The following is a 15,853-nucleotide window of genomic DNA, read 5'->3' on the forward strand; positions in this document are numbered from 1 at the left end:
TGATAACATAAATTCACGACAGCCCTGCCAAGCGGGTTCGAGTCTTTATGCCATAGCGCATCCCCTCCAGTCCGCCAGTCATGGTATCTGCGAGCTTGTCAGCCGCAACTTTGTACGTCTCTTCCATTGTCCCTGTCCTACAAAGGTCGCTCAAGTCCCGCGTCTAGAGCATCTTCAGTTCGATGGAACAACTCGCTGGCTATGGTTGCATTGAGTACGTACCACCTTCCCTGAGCCCGACTTCCGTCTCTAACCCAATGTCCCAGCCATGCTCTATTACGACTACTCCTTGACACTTTCAACGGAGATTGAACATTTCTGGAAGAGGGCCCGCTTCTCCCTGGTATCAGTTCTGTTCGTCACGAATCGTTACCTGGGCCTACTGGGTTCCGTCCCTGTCGTACTGGAATACTTCGTTCACTTCAAGCCAGAGGTACGTTTGCACGTCTCCAGCACACATCCATCGCCGACTGACTGCGAACTGTCATAGCGGTCTGTATCAGCTTGCTCGTTGTCTTGGCCAGTGCTGATGACCCCTCAGCTGTCGACAGCTGCAGATGTATCACCAATACTACGCCATTCTGGGGCAAGTGATAGTGGGCGGTACGCACAACTTCCGCTCATGACATAAGCAGCTAATCCCGTCGTAGTAATCCTCATCCTCCGCACATACGCCCTGTACGAGCGGAGTAGACGCGTACTGGTATGGCTATCGATCTTGGGCCTCGTTCTGGCTGCGGTATGCTCTGTCACGGCAGTTGAACGACGCTGACGCTGACCAGGGGGTCGAAGGGTACTCTGATCGCGGGTAATGTGAAGACAAAGGCTGTTACCGCAAACACTTCCTCTCAGTATACCTTCGTGGGTTGCGATCTCTCCCTGAGCGCGGAACAGTGAGTATATGAGTGTAGTTAGTTGTCGCACAGTTATTTACTGCTTTGTATCTTCAGAAGCGTTCGTGAGTCGCAATACCCTGACATGCATCCTCACCCATGAACAAGCTTGCGTAGGAAGTGCTATCGGATGGATCGCGATGCTCTGTTTGGACACCACAGTTTTCACGCTCACTGTGGTGAAGACGTTCCAGATGCGGCGTGAGATGCGCCAGAGGTTACTACTTGTTTTCTTCCGAGATGGTACGTCCTGCTTTCTTCGTGCATCATCGTCAGGTTTGCGCGACTGACTATGGAACGTACAGGGACGATGTATTATGCGTTAGTCCATTCCTCCGCCGACTAATAATAGTTTCGTCACTCATTCTCACTGGTATAGCATATTGGTTGTGGCTAATGCGGCAAACATCGTAACATTTTTGGTACGCATTATTCATTTTCCCGCCTCGAAGGTCTCAGAAGTCATTGTTGTTATGCAGGCACCCAAGGTAAGCACCACTCTGTAGGCAACAGGGCGAACCTGAGCCGACATGTGTATATCAGATCGGGGACTCGTATCGTGGCATTGCCACTACTCTCACCAACGCGTACGTCACTTTCCAATCCACCTCATACGGAGGCACATATGCTTACGAATATACTCGCTGACCAGTCTTTCCACAACCTTAATTTCCCGCATATGTCTCAACCTACGCGACCCGAGCTTACAAGGTGACGCGCGGCGCATAGGGAGATGGACATTGACCCAAAAATCTATCCCTGGAAACACAGTGGTTCTCGAGGAGACCAGTATGCTGTCTTTTCACCGTGGGCCGCTGAGCACAACCTCGGGAGACATCATGCTCATTACTAGGGCGACAGATTCATATGTTGTTGAAGGTCGTGCCGTTTGAACCGAATGTTATCATCCCGCGAGTGTGCGCTCCCAAATCCCCCGCTCAATCACAAACCTGCTAGTAAGTTTACCCCCTACCGCGGTGCTTAGTATCAGCATGATCTTGTCGGGGCCGCATTACCGATGCCGGGAGGAGTTGAATGACACTGGTATGATTTTCTAGGCTGTGTATCGTCGGAGAGCTCACCTCTCTCTCGATCAATGGGAACTCTCTGAGCCTGTATCAAAGATGCGCAATTTGGTGTGGCTGTAGTTTGATTATTATCTATTGAGGGTAAGCACTGGCATTCGAGCCTTAGCCTTCAGCTTTAACCATCACTAATGTGTGTCGCTGTGGTCTGGAGTGGCTAAGCGCCCTCTCTCGGTTACCGTGAGAACTTATGTCAGTGTCGAGCCGTTCAAGTTTTTGATTTCAAAGCGCGTCACCAGTAAACCACTGCTCTAGTACCATAGGCTCTGCCAGCACCAATGGTCGACAACTTGTGACTTTTGTCTGACTCTCAATCCCGTTAACTATACATACAGTAAATGTCACGTCGAGTTATGGGACCCACAAGAAGTTCAACTCAGGGCCTCTTCCTCCTCTCATGGTTTCCGACTTTGCTCACGTTGCGTGAATGTCGGACCATATGTCACACAGCCCCCAAGGTCGGATTCCGTTTGTGCACCGCTACTGACCGCTGTTGACCTGAACGATGCCTGCCTTTATCTTAGGGATCACCCGCATGCCGTCGGGCGTCGCCACCGTCACGAGGAACAGCCTATGGTGACAGAACTGTCCAAGTTGTACTACAGACATGACTGCTTCAGGTGATATTTCAGGACTTTTCGAGATGCCACGTCATTGACGTGGATTAAAGCTGGATGCTTTCCTTCCAGCAAAGTGTATAGGTGTGTCCGCATCATGACAATGTCGGTGGTGATGAGACAGCTTACAGAAGACCCATGTATGCATCTGGTCACCAGGACGGCCTGATACATGGTAAATGTGGGTCACTGCACCGGGAAGATTGAAGCTCATCTCTCCTTCGCGATGAAGGACTCGTCTCTTGTCTCATAAAGGAGGGTTCGAGCCTAGGCTTCCGCACCATTGTACGCTGTCCTCATGGATCTCAGTGCAGACAATTCCCCAGCGTTGACACAGTACGTTTCAAGGATTCTATTTGAGCTTGCTCATGACGACTGGTATGACAGCGCTATCTCAAAACGCTTGAACAACACGCTCGCCATGATCGCTTTCTGTAAGTACTCTATCCGATCCCTTCCAACCTGATAGGCTTCCTGTTTCTCATAACACTCGGGCTAGCTATGTTATACTACGACTATCTTTTGACACTCTTGTTGGAGGTCGACCTCTTCTGGAGCAAAGCGAGGTTCTCAACCGTTTCGCTACTTTTCTTGATCAATCGATACCTCGGTCTCTTTGGTGTCGTGCCAGTCATTCTCGAGTACTTCGAGGATCTCCCTCCATCTGTGAGCCATCGTCTGACCTGTCTGCATCCCTGGAAGTGAGAACTTATTGTCACAGCGGTTTGTTATCTATTTCCATTCCGCTCCTGAGGGTGCCCTGAAGTCGCTGCATCCAGATGCCGGCAATTACAAACGTACCATGAATACTATGCCATTATAAGTCAAAGCTTCGCAGCAGGCGCGTACATAACGTAGTTGCAATTCACAGATCTGTTAAGACTCATTTACAGCGCTTCTGATCATTCGCACGTACGCATTGTACGATCGTAGCAAGCGAGTACTGATATCCCTGCTCGCACTGGGAGTTACTTGCATCGTGGTACGTTCGTAACCGGAGTTGGGAATACGCTTTAACTGAGACCGTCTCTGTAGGTCGTTCTCGTATGCGTGAACGTGAAAGTTCTGCGAGTGACGGCAAACCTACCGCTTAGTGACCCGATTGTCGGGTGCGACCTGTACTTGACGGCAGAGCAGTAAGTCGGTCGTTACATTGAAACTCTACCCACTAACATCTGCATCATGAAGAGGTCTCCGTGAGTTTTCACGCGCGAGTGTCCCAAATAACTTCCACTCAATCATCACACAGGAGATGGTCTCTGCTGGATGTCAATGCTATGCATGGACACGACCATCTTCGCCCTCACATTAATCAAGATGCGAGAACTTGGTCATGTTATAGGCTATGGCATGTTGAGACTCTTCTTCCGCGATGGTGAGCAACATCTCTACTATTGATCACTACTAGGCAACACGAACGCTGACGTGTGCATGCAGGCGCCATGTACTATGCGTTTGTACCATATATCATTGTCTATTGCCCACGTAGCTGACAAACAATCAGCATCTTGTGCATCTTGTGCGTCATGAATATGCTGACCCTGATGGTACGTATCATTGTATTGATTTCATCGCTTTATCCCTCACAAGGTCGCACCTCAGGTACCCCAAGTGAGGACATCAACAACATGTAGGGACATGTTACTCAATATCCGTGTGGCATAGATTTGCGATTCAAACCGAGGACTGGCAACCACACTTACTAATGCGTACGCGTCGTGTCCACATGCCGTCGGTATGTTCACTCACGCCTTACCGCCTGCACAGTCTATCGACAACACTCGTGTCTCGCATATTCATCAATCTTCGCGACCCCGAGTCGCTTCGCGGACGTAGGAGGATGGGCAGACGGACATTGACAGTCGGAGAGACACCCGACAGCAACTTCTTGGACAACAGCCATGTTCAATCGGTCGCCGTCACGGTTACTAGTTGCCTTGAACTCGAACAGCTTGCCAGCGGTGGTCCAATGGAGCATTCTGCCGCGTGATATATGCACATGGTTGTAACAAGCTGCGTAGATAACATATCGGAATCTCATTTCGTCTCCAGCTGGCCAGCAATAGTTGACGGGGACAGTCAGTAGCATGATGTGTAAGTAGTACAGCTGGTCGTAGTACAGACAGCATTCAGAGATCCTTCGATGTCCAAGTTCCCCGCGTGATCGTGTCGCGCAAGTCATGTGATAAACGCATGCTCAGGGTGCCACTGTGACTGGGGACACCGCAGTTGCCCTCCGCGCGCAGAGCGACAGTGCGACCATGTCCGAACAAGATCCTCTTCTTCCACCGCCTAATGTCGCAAATGTGGACACATACATCGAGTCCCAAGAATACGTCGCTGACAGCAAACATGGTCGCGTGAGACGACGCACGGCCGAGATCCTCGAGTCTGCGGCTTTGCACTACACAGTCATAGCTCTGGTTTGTGTCCAACTCTCGTTGTGTGTACTTCGTCTAACTCAATGTTCGGTACTCTTATACTCTCGCAACAGGTCTTGGTTGACTCCGCATGCGTACTTGCCGACCTCGCCTACACCTTCCTCTCCGAAGACTGCACGCCCATTGAGGGCCCAGATACGCCCCTATGGCTGAACATTCTCGCCCAGCTCTCCCTCGCCATCACCACACTGTTTCTCGTCGAAGTTCCCGTGACAATATGGGCCCTTGGTCTGCAGAACTACAACCCCTTCGGCCCCGTGCCACATGCCGTGCTCCATTTCTTTGATGCGGTCGTCATCCTAACGACTTTCATCCTTGAGGTCGTCTTGCGCGGTCGGGAGAGGGAGCTGGCGTCGCTGCTGATTATACTGCGTATGTGGAGGCTGGTAAAACTGGTTCAAGGTGAGTGAACAAAGTCCCATCCGTATTGCAATCCCAAGAGGACTATGTCCTCTCTCTCGTACATGGTGTGCGCCGACCGCGCGACGGGGTTTGCTTACCGTATGACCAGGCATCGCCGTCGGCGCTGGCGAGCTGGACGAAGAGCAGGCCAAGGCATTGGCCGAAACCAAACAGGAGCTCAAGCAGGCCCTCAACGCTCTCCAGGCTCTCCACCAGGAGAACCAGGAGTTGCGACTACGCATCACCCAGTTCAAAGATAGCCAGGCCGGTGATTCAGACCAAGAGTTCTGACGGACAATGGACAATGGAACGGATATGAAACAGGTCATGATGATCTCTGCGTGCAGAAGAAGCTTGGATACAATTAGGATGCGTGTGCTATGTACAGGCTACAGAGTTCTCGTCACTACAGGACGGTGGCATTGTCACAGATATACCTTCTAATCGATACAGTCCGTGTGCACTAAATACTACAGGAAGAGGTGTGGAGGAAAACTCGTACACGTCGGCTAGCGATGTGGGAGGGTCGTATGGGTGGCACATTGTCAACAATAGAACGGCAAGCGTCCAGTGTCCACCAAGAGAGAATCAGCCTATACACAACCAGGCCAAGGGGCCGTGTGGTCTTCACCGAAGGGATGAGGCCGGGCTGTCCGCGCGCACCCACTCGATACGCTGAGAACGCGTGACGGGCTGGTCTGGGTCAATGACATCCTCCGGGAACATCCCGTATGACATCGGCCGGGGAACAGGAGCCACCGGAACGACTGCATCGCGCTCCAAGTCAATGTAGAACGTGCTGGTGGGCGAGAGCGTGGTATCCAGTGGGCCTGCGACGCGTGCCTTCGGTGGGAGGGCAGGGACCGGCGGCGGAGAAGAAGTCGACTGGCTCCAGTGGGACTTGAGCTTGAGAGGCCGCAGGGGACGCACCGGGGGCAGGGGTTTGAACGAGAAGCGCGGCATGGTGAAGGGAAGGTCCACGCCGCGGCGCGGTGAAGCGCGTTTGGCCCAGTTGGGACGCATGCTCTCGTTGCTGATCTTGTGTGAGAGGGTGCCGGCGCCGCTCATGATGCGACTGGTCCAAGTCGTCCGTCGGCTTGGGAGTGCGGGCTCTGCGAACTTCAACGAGCCCGCAGAGTCCTTCCGTGACTGCCAGATGGGAGATGTGGGAGTGGAGGGGAACTTGGGCGGGTCCAGAGGGGACGCGGGAAGCGCCTTCGCATGCTGCTCGAAGATGGGCGTCGAATAGTGGAACGAGAGACGCTTTTGCTCGAGCATCTCTGAGAAACGCGACTTCTCGTAACGAGTCGTCGAGGGTGCCTCAAGGTGCTCCTCGGGCGCAGCGTACCAGCGCACGGTACGAATGGAAGCGGACCAGACGTCGGGAATGATGTTCATGTGCGTGATGGCGGTCGTGAGAAGGGAGAAAGAATACAATAACACTGTAAGCTATGGTCAGCACACCGCACGCCGTGCATTGAGCTGGAGAATATTGCACGTACAGATCATGCAAGAAATCCAGGAAAGTGCGACGACAAGCGACGAGGACGCGCACGCGGTGACGCTGATACCCTGGCAGAGGGCAGCAGGTCCATTCACAGTGATACTGAAGCAGCTGGCGAGCTGCAGTCCCGACATGACGCCGGTCCAGATGCATTCGTCGCGCACCTTGTCGACAGGCTTGGTGACCAACCATGGTGAGACAAGGCAGCTGGGATAATCGTTGCCTCAGCAGAAATATTAGATAATGTTCGGAAGACATGAACTTACGCAGCCAGCATGATTATGAGTATACAGGCGTTGAAAATCACGAATGTAGGAGCACTAAGATCTGCAATAAGATGAGAAAGGAGAAACGGCGTGAATCGGGCGATACTCACCATGAATCTTCAACCCCTTCAGCACACTGATGTTCCAGCCCGCCAGTCCAAGGATCAGAATATTAACATAGACTAAGATAGCTGCGCAAGGGTATGATTAGGAACCATCTGTCAAGGTAACATTAAAGACGTACCGAAAAGCACGAAACGCAAGACGATGAACGGGTTCCGCATCTCATAGGATGTTTGAGTCAAGCGTCCAAACATTATGGCTGGTAGATCAGCAGCAAGGGATAGAATAGAGTTGGTCGTAGATGACAAGCGCGTCGGTTCGTGGGACGGGGAGCGTAGCAGAGAACGAGAGTAGACAGACACGCAGGCAGGTGAACGCGAAGGAACGTCGGAGGCCTGGGTGCGCAGAGAAACGGCGGTGACGAGTAGCAAATAAGCAGGCGGGCGACCCAAAGAGCGAGCACTTTAAAGGTCGGGAAAATGGAGTAGGATGGAGCCAAAGCACGTCTACGGGACGCGAAAGCGTGTGTTCCAAAGCAGTCTAAAGCAGTCTAAGCTGACCGCCGGGGCCACAAAGGAGTCGGACGAGCCCATAGTCGCTTTTAAATGCGAGGTGGTCCGGGAGCCTGACAAGCGGAGGACAATGGCTTGCACCGAGAACAATAGCAGGGCGTCTGGGCTGTCGGTGGGAAGCGCAGCGCCGTACCTTGTACCGATTCCCGACCGAATATAAGCACCGCGTGGACTTTCCGGGGGCGTGCATTGCCGCTGCAGACCTTTGTTGAGCAAGCGAGTGTATTGACCTGTGCAGTGACCATCCAGCGAATGGCGACAAGGACAAGAAGGGAGCGCGGCCACCCGCCTGAGTGCTGAGCGCGCCTACACCGGCAACTTGAGCAAAAAGCACGCCTCTCATACCTTCCTACCATCCATCACCATTGCAGTTGTCCCCTTCGGGGTGACATACGAAAAAATTGGAACGATACAGAGAAGATTAGCATGGCCCCTGCACAAGGATGACACGCTTTCCCGGAGTGGTAGACCTACGGGTCTCAATATTTATTTTGTTTTGAGTCTCTCCCATCATGTTCGGTATCCGCAACCTCACCTGAATTCCGGGCACTGTATCGCAGCGAGATGGAACTTCTCCTTTTTCACGGCCGTGGAAGGTCTCACGAAATGTGATCCTGTCCGCCGAAGTATACTCCTGCAAGCCAGCCTCCTTCGAAAAGTCCTCAGAAGCCCTTCTCGACTACATACTTTCGTCAAACAGCCAGTACGAAGGCAACCGCCGCCAACTCAGTGAGCAATCCTTCGCGACGGCCAAGTTGTATTCGTGTATAGGGCTAAGGTAGGTCCGACCAGGTTTCCTGGCTACTGGTATGTACGGTATGCTTCCGACTTGGTTCGACCCGAAGTCCGTACAAGTACCTGGCGACGCTATCAATATCAACGTCTTCCGCAACCTCGAGTCTCCTGTCTCCGAGGGTGGCGAGAACTTCTCTGCAGGGTGAGTAGCAGCAATCGCTCTGTAGAACCGTCTAGCTGACGCATCTTGTCGTGACAGTGCTTTGTGCATGGTCCGTGTGGCCATCTTGAACCGCGCGAAGGTTCTTCTCATCGACGAGGCATGACCTCATCTACACTCTGGTTGACGAATATGACTAACGAACGCCTTGACAGGCCACTGCCAGGTAGCCGTTGAGTGAACTGCGACAACGTGGACTATGCGGCAACGAGCTCATCAGGAAGACCAATGATCAGAGGACGCACTAAGGATCTCCCGTCTAAACCATGTGATTCTCGTAAACTATCGTCGCACAGGGAATTTGCTCAAAGCACTATCCTCACAATCGCTCACCGGTTGCGCACTGTCATAGACTACGACAGGGTGCAGTAGTCCCGGTTCCCGGTTCCTTCAACTTTTCGATGGCTGACTCGCGGATATCAGGTCATTTGTCGAGTTCGACAAGCCTGGAGTCCTGCTAGCCAACCCCAAGTCGAGCTTCTATGCGCTGTGCAAAGCCACTAGGAAAACAAGAGTTTGTCGGGGTCTTTGAATGTCGTAGGTGCTGCATCGTGGAACTAGTACTGGAGGTGCTTGGATGCGGTGTAGCGTAGGGTGTATACGATGAGGTTATCATGTGGGAAGTAACATTACATACAATGTTAGTATTACGGAAAACTGAGTGACGCTGAAGTCTGAGCGAGATGAAAATGTGTCTTCAAGGACCAGTATTGCTAAGGTACCCGGGAGTCGAGGATCATATTACTAGAGGCTACGCGGCGCTTATACCGGTCCGCTGCCGACAACAGTACTGCTCTCGCGTTGGCTACGGTCCCCCATGTCGTCGCTCTCTCGCTTTTCGTTGGTGCATGCATCGTACAACATCGCTCGTCGCTTGCTTACGGACCCACAATGCTTCAGCATACTCGCAGCCCTCGTTGTCTTCGGTGACGCTCTCCTCACGCAGCTCATCATACGCTTCGTACCATGTCAGCCAGTCTATGCTCCCAGCTTGAGGCCGACTTGACGCGAACCCGCAGACACGGAGATCGATTGGGAGACATACATGATTCAGTTGGAGCTGTACATGAAGGGCGAGAGAGACTATGCGCTCATCACAGGCCCCACAGGACCTATAGTGTACGTGACCCACAGCACGTCCACATGTCGATTGTATTGACTGTCTCCCAGGTACCCAGCGGGGCACATCCATGTCCATCGTATCCTATACGACTTGACAGACTCGGGCACAAACCTATGGAAGGGCCAACAGATTTACGGTGCACTGTACCTCGCCACCCTGGCCCTGTCCGCTGCTACGTACAAGCAAGCTGGTAGTGTCCCAAACTGGATACTCCTGCTTTTACCCATCAGCAAGCGGCTGCACTCCATCTATGTCCTGCGTCTCTTCAACGACTGTTGGGCTGTATTTGCTGCCCAAGCTGCCACCCTTGCTTTCGCGAACAGTTGGGATGCACTCGGGATACTGCTACTCGGGTACGTGCCGCGTTTCGTTACCATGAGAGATGTGCCTTACGCGCCGTGATAGCTGCGCCCTGTCCGTGAAGATGTGTGTTCTCCTTTACATTCCTGGACTTCTTGTCATCCTTTTCAAGCGGCGTGGTCTTGTCTCTACTCTTGTGCACATGCTCGCTCTGGCTGCAACACAAATATTCATCGGGCTGCCCTTCCTGATGGAGTTTCCGAAGTCGTACCTCAAGTACTCCTATGAGTTCTCAAGGGTCTTCCTGTTCAAATGGACAGTGAACTGGCGCTTCCTAGGCGAGGAGCTCTTCCTCAGCCCTGCTTGGGCCAAGGGTCTCTTAGTGGGCCATATTACCACCCTCGCCCTGTTCGGGTTGTTCAAGTGGTGCAGAAGCGATGGTGGCGTTTGGAACGTGCTGGAGAGGGGTTTACGCCAGCCTTTGCGTGCGCCGAGTGCTGCTTCTCTCACGGCAGATTGTGAGTCAATTCTTACAATAGCCACGGGGCTCGATGATACTCAAAGCGCCCCACAGACGTCGTGACAGTCCTGTTCACATCCAACCTCATCGGCATTGTGTTCGCGCGGTCATTGCATTATCAGTTCTACTCATGGTATGCCATGCAACTGCCGTTCCTGGCATGGAGGACGAAGTATCCAATCGCTCTTCGGTACGTCTGTCGCATCCGCCGTATCCAAGTCCTCGTAGCCTGACCAACTGTTCCAGAATTGCGCTGCTGCTAACCATCGAATATGCGTGGAACGTTTATCCGTCCACAAACTTTTCGTCAGGCGTCCTCGTTGCTGCGAACACAGCGTTGTTGTTGGGCATATGGTTCGGATACCCAGAAGGAAAGACGGTCCATCATAGTAGCGCGAAAGTATGATCTCTATTAATAATACATTGCGGCGGAACACTGTACAACTGCGTCACTCTATACCCTGGCCCGCCACTGCCTCCACAGCACAAATGCGGCGCTGAATGCGACGACACTGGTCCCGGTGCTGATCCAGAACGTGGACCGCCAACACTCCTTGCCTATGCACGCGGTCTCGGAGGGGCTAACGTGGCGCGCTGCGACGAATGCGTATAGGTAGGAGAAGATGGTCGTGCCAGCGAAGGCGGTGTAGGACACTATGCCAAAGTTGCGCGCGAGGTTCTTTAGGCCCCAAATGGACGATAGGATGCCGGGGCTGAGGTTGGCTTCTCTTAGTACGCTCCTTCATGGCCAAGGATAGTGAGCACTCACAGAACAGTAAAGGTCGCCCCATAAGCGAATCCTGTGCCGACGCTGCAGAATGCATACCTTAGTATGAACGGCAAGCGCGCATGGTTCGGATACCTACCTGAGCGGCCAGATGTCTTCCTGGGCACGCACGCCGACGTTCAACCAGGCGAACGTCACCGCGAGCAGCGCGCATGTCCCCAGCATGAAAGAGACGCGGCTTGTGTGGCGCTTACTTGCGAACCCCCAGACGCCGCTGTCGAGGCGCGACGCCACGGGTGCAATGACATCCGCGAGTGGACCGACGAGCAAGCGAGAAATGGTGTTGAAAAATGAGAGGAGGCGGACTTGCTGCGCGGCGTTGGCCGTGGCGGAGGAGCCCATGGAGGGGAGCGAGAGGACAATCGACCCAAGATTGGAGATGACCATCTCCGCCTGTGGACAAAGAGGCGTCATGATTTCGTGACAAGACTGGACAATGCAGAGGACGTACGGCGCCGACACTCAACGTCATCCAGAGGCAGAGTACCCAGAAATAGCGGTCCCTGAAAAGGTCGAGCGTGCTTCCGTCTTGAGGCTCTTCCACGGGAACGACGTGTACGTTGGCAGGGTCTTTCGAGGGACCATCATCACTGCCTCCAAGCAAAGGTTCCTCTTCAGAGTCGAACACGCTCGTAGTAGTCTCCGCGTCTGTTGCGAATACCGCTTCTTCGCCAGCGTCGACCTCGAACGGGCGGTTGGCGTGGAAGACCAGGGTGCTCGCGCAGTGCACTACACCGGTGATGACAGCCATGAAGGTGAAGAATCCTGGGATGTCCAGGGACTGGTCCGAGGTTGTGAACAGTTTGGATGCTAAGAGCGACAGGAAGAGTGGGGATAGGCCAAAGATGGACATGCTCGTCCCGGAGGCCGTTCCGCTGTACCGCGGGAACATCTTCGTCGACGCGAAGACGAGTGAGAAGTACCTGGATGGATGGGTCAATGAAGTGACAGCAGGAGTGGAGGTGTGGACTTACGAACAGACTGTGGCAAGTCCGATCATCCCGAAGTAGAGGACAAGCCTGTAGAACGAGGCCGTGGATGCTTGGGCGCCCGGTGCGGCTAGAGCAACCTCTCTAGCAAAGAGCCCAAAGCCCAGGGAGTACAGGATGGTTGCGGCGAACGAGCATGACCAGGAGCCGTAGCGGTCGATCGCAACCCCGCAGAAGGCGGCCACCAGGTACTGGGTGGCCATGCCCCTGAAATTGCGCAGGCCGTTAAGCGAACTGCTGCTCTTCGCATATGATACTTATAGCAAACTCACGCCAACACGATTGTGGTCAACTGCGGTTGGGACAACTTGAGATGTTCCAACAGTGTGGGTGCAATAAGCGGGAAGCTGTACACGCCGCCAGCACATATCCTGTGTGCGTCATGCGAACGAGTCAGTCTGTCGCTCAAAAGAGATGAAGTCTGGGATGTACAGACGCATTTGCAGCAACGGCGCAACATGTCAGCACAGACCGTACGCGAGTGACCCGCGCGGGGGCTCCAGAAACCATGTTGGCCAGAGTCCGGCTCTACGGCTGAGTCACAGTAGTGTTGGTGATAGTTGGCTGATGAGATCGTTTATCCACGACCAAGCACAAGCGAGCGATGCAGGGCGTGAAGTGTGCCTCAGCTCGAGGACATGAGGGTCTGAATCCGAGGAGGCCCTCCGCTGTCCTCCGATATTATGTACGAGTCCAAGGCCGCGGCGCCCGGCGTCCACCTTGGACGCCGTAAACGAGCGCAAACGACCAAATCGGGCACCATGAGCCACGCGTCCATTTTGTCCTCGTAACTCTTTCTCGACACACTGGCACTGCTGCATTGTACTTGAAACAACTCTTAACCTCTCACAGCGTCTGTTGCGACTCGAGCTACGCGCTCGGACAGAGGCGGTCAACTCGGTGAACAACAGCCTTTGCGCATCAAGACACTGTAGCACTGGCAATGGCATCAAACTGGCTCTCCGGGTTGTCTGCATCTTCCACCGATGGCGCATGTGGCCTCATCAATCTACCGCTAGTGACGAATGATGAGGATGCAGCCAAGGGTGATACATGTCTGGTGGCCTTGTTGTGGCCTCTCCGACGTAATCAAGCGTCGCTGACAGCCGTAGAACTTGAAGAGCCTCCGGTCGAAGGTTGGCCATCCCCTCCTCGTCGTTCCCGTCAAGGTCGTGAGGGTTAGGAAGTCTACGAGCGCATCGGTGGTGCACGCAAAACGCTGGTTTGCTGGGCGCCGAGTGGTGGGCAAGGCGCGCGGGGAGATGTGCACCATGCCAACGGGCTGATCGAGCTGTCCTGACGCGCCGTCTGTGCGCTGTTACATATGTTTCAGTCCCAGAGTACGTAAGCACGGGCGATGCAGACTAAGGGTCCCATATATTGCGGGCGGCGACGAGATTGAGTCCGAGCTTTGTGCTTTTCACCTTCCTTTGTCCCTCTTTTTCTTTTCTTCTCTCCCAGGCCACTTGCTTGACGCATTGTCGGACAGGATCCGGACACGGAGCTGGTACTTAAACTCATCGTGTTGGCCTCATAATCCGCTCAACGCTACCGTCGACCGGTCCTCATCCTCCTCCCCTCTCACGCTCTGCGCTCTTGCTTGTGCTCGCCATGGCCGTCTCTCTTTCTTTTTACCGTTACGCTTCTTTTGGTGCGTCCCCCAGGGTTCATATGGTAACGACTCTCTGACCAGGAACGCGTTGTGCAGGTCTCTTCACGCTTTGCAATGCTGTCATTTGCTGTATATCCATGTGGAATCTCGTTCTCGCCCAGCAGATAGGATGGGACCGTGCGCAATTTTGTCGGCCGAGGAATTCAATCACGCTGATGAAGTATTGCGATTCAGCACTCGTCGATGCATACCTAATAGCACTCAGTGCACTCGGCATCATATTCATCTTCCCCATGTGAGTTTCAGCGAATGTTGACCTAGGCCACAATATTGACGCACGGCAGCTTGTGCATTGATCTCCTGCGCAAGAACGCCCTTGTCAGTCGGGTATGGTTCGAGGCTGTATGGGTTGGCTTGTTCTGGATAGCCCAACTAGGTGTGTTTAGAGCCTCTGGAGGTTTCGTCCCAGCTCATACTCCGTCCTACAGCCGGTGCCGCTGCAGCGACTGCTATTTTGCCAAACATGCTATGCAACTTTGCAGCAGACCTTCTTATTCCCGGTTCCTGCTCAACAACCAAGGTCATCCTCGCCTTCACATGGATAAACACCGTCAACTGTAAGTACCTCTTGGGTCAGCTACTAGGTATGCGTGACTGACATCGCTTCAGTGCTCGCGTACTTCTTGCTGTTGATGATCTCGTCAATCATCCACATGAAGGATGACTCCACCGTCTGGGGAGCCAACACCCGGACGTACCCCTGGTTCCGAGTACGTGAACCTCTCCACAGCGCACAGCCCTCCCCCGTGCGCACGACATGGTCGAAGGCGCCGCTTCCCTCCGCGGCGCCGAAGATCAGACTCACCTCCGACTTTGGCGACCGCATGGTCCAGAAGAGTGGTGCTCCCAAGAGCGCAAATCTTCGCAGTGCAGTGATGAAGAGCGCGGCAATGAAGAGTTCCGCGTTCCGCAGCTCGCGGTACGAAAAGGAGAACGAGAAGGAGAACGCGATGCTTTCCGCGGTCCCCAACTCTGCTCTCCCCAGATCTGCGAGCAAGTCCGCGAACAAGTCTGCGAAGATCCTGCAGAGCGCGTGGATATCTGCCACCGTCACTCCTGCCTCTCCACCTTCTGACGATTCCTACGGCTCTTCGGACTCAGGATCGGGATCTCAGTCGGACCGCTCAGACCTCACGTCGACACCGACAGGGCTGCCCCCGTCTGCGATGTACGTGCCGTTCTCGTCGACGATCAAGCCGTCACCACTCGGCACCGCCCCACCACGCTCCAGCTCGCTCGCGACGTTCAATGCAGCGAATGGGCAGCCACCACTGAGCGCGGTGCTCACCCCATCGCGAACGGGCAGCTTGCGGTCCGCGGTGCCCTCGCCAAAACCGCCCGCGGCGATAACGACGGGCCAGCGAAAGTCGAAGCGCAAGTCAACTCGGCCGCCGCCGCTCGACATGACGCGGCTGCACAGCACGTACGGCCGGTGAGGGACTGCCAGGTCGCGAGCGACCTGGCTGGGACAGCGCCAGCGTCGCCGCGCGACTCTGCTGTCTGACACTACAAGCTTCGGATCTTGTTGTACTTGTACTGTAGCGCTGTGCTTTGGTGTATGAGTTGTTGTGCTTTTTTGCTTTGCAACGAGCTTCCCGAATACCCCAGGTGCCGGTGTGCTTCTCCGGTTGCAACCATCTCAATATGAGAGTGTCTTTCAAGCA

General features: G+C 54.1%; 7 protein-coding genes across 7 annotated transcripts; 5 read left to right on the forward strand and 2 right to left on the reverse strand.

Annotated features, from left to right (window-relative positions):
• The first annotated feature begins 58 nt into the window (after positions 1–58).
• Positions 59–2,057, forward strand: L226DRAFT_530392 (uncharacterized protein). Its single transcript, XM_067679851.1, has 12 exons — positions 59–112; positions 168–214; positions 267–433; positions 552–603; positions 651–739; positions 793–893; positions 1,015–1,140; positions 1,273–1,315; positions 1,437–1,480; positions 1,546–1,700; positions 1,747–1,850; positions 1,952–2,057. Exons 1-11 carry the CDS (start codon positions 81–83, stop codon positions 1,848–1,850), a joined length of 960 nt encoding a protein of 319 aa, XP_067540792.1. The 5' UTR covers positions 59–80; the 3' UTR covers positions 1,952–2,057.
• A 2,777-nt stretch (positions 2,058–4,834) lies between these two features.
• L226DRAFT_194363 (uncharacterized protein) lies at positions 4,835–5,897 on the forward strand. Its single transcript, XM_067672781.1, has 3 exons — positions 4,835–5,018; positions 5,090–5,438; positions 5,548–5,897. Exons 1-3 carry the CDS (start codon positions 4,857–4,859, stop codon positions 5,727–5,729), a joined length of 693 nt encoding a protein of 230 aa, XP_067540793.1. The 5' UTR covers positions 4,835–4,856; the 3' UTR covers positions 5,730–5,897.
• Positions 5,746–7,946, reverse strand: L226DRAFT_609159 (uncharacterized protein). The gene is made up of 5 exons (XM_067686032.1): positions 7,453–7,946; positions 7,319–7,399; positions 7,209–7,269; positions 6,941–7,149; positions 5,746–6,880 (listed from the first exon to the last, which is right to left on the reverse strand). Exons 1-5 carry the CDS (start codon positions 7,523–7,525, stop codon positions 6,066–6,068), a joined length of 1,239 nt encoding a protein of 412 aa, XP_067540794.1. The 5' UTR covers positions 7,526–7,946; the 3' UTR covers positions 5,746–6,065.
• A 715-nt stretch (positions 7,947–8,661) lies between these two features.
• On the forward strand, positions 8,662–8,904 carry L226DRAFT_566742 (uncharacterized protein; the record flags this gene model as incomplete). Its single annotated transcript, XM_067683941.1, has 2 exons — positions 8,662–8,780; positions 8,838–8,904. The coding sequence occupies 2 exons, from the start codon at positions 8,662–8,664 to the stop codon at positions 8,902–8,904; spliced, it is 186 nt and encodes a 61-aa protein (XP_067540795.1).
• A 634-nt stretch (positions 8,905–9,538) lies between these two features.
• L226DRAFT_194389 (glycosyltransferase family 58 protein) lies at positions 9,539–11,235 on the forward strand. Its single transcript, XM_067672782.1, has 6 exons — positions 9,539–9,766; positions 9,818–9,917; positions 9,969–10,274; positions 10,327–10,739; positions 10,796–10,931; positions 10,988–11,235. Exons 1-6 carry the CDS (start codon positions 9,616–9,618, stop codon positions 11,145–11,147), a joined length of 1,266 nt encoding a protein of 421 aa, XP_067540796.1. The 5' UTR covers positions 9,539–9,615; the 3' UTR covers positions 11,148–11,235.
• Positions 11,097–13,207, reverse strand: L226DRAFT_530396 (MFS general substrate transporter). The gene is made up of 7 exons (XM_067679852.1): positions 12,954–13,207; positions 12,790–12,888; positions 12,503–12,724; positions 11,980–12,451; positions 11,608–11,921; positions 11,511–11,552; positions 11,097–11,454 (listed from the first exon to the last, which is right to left on the reverse strand). Exons 1-7 carry the CDS (start codon positions 13,025–13,027, stop codon positions 11,196–11,198), a joined length of 1,482 nt encoding a protein of 493 aa, XP_067540797.1. The 5' UTR covers positions 13,028–13,207; the 3' UTR covers positions 11,097–11,195.
• An 807-nt stretch (positions 13,208–14,014) lies between these two features.
• On the forward strand, positions 14,015–15,818 carry L226DRAFT_194469 (uncharacterized protein). Its single transcript, XM_067672783.1, has 5 exons — positions 14,015–14,168; positions 14,226–14,424; positions 14,474–14,565; positions 14,618–14,746; positions 14,799–15,818. Exons 1-5 carry the CDS (start codon positions 14,129–14,131, stop codon positions 15,623–15,625), a joined length of 1,287 nt encoding a protein of 428 aa, XP_067540798.1. The 5' UTR covers positions 14,015–14,128; the 3' UTR covers positions 15,626–15,818.
• The last annotated feature ends 35 nt before the right edge of the window (positions 15,819–15,853 follow it).

Source organism: Lentinus tigrinus, assembly GCF_003813185.1.
Source record: "Lentinus tigrinus ALCF2SS1-7 unplaced genomic scaffold L226scaffold_3, whole genome shotgun sequence".
NCBI classification, from domain to species: Eukaryota; Fungi; Basidiomycota; class Agaricomycetes; order Polyporales; family Polyporaceae; genus Lentinus; species Lentinus tigrinus.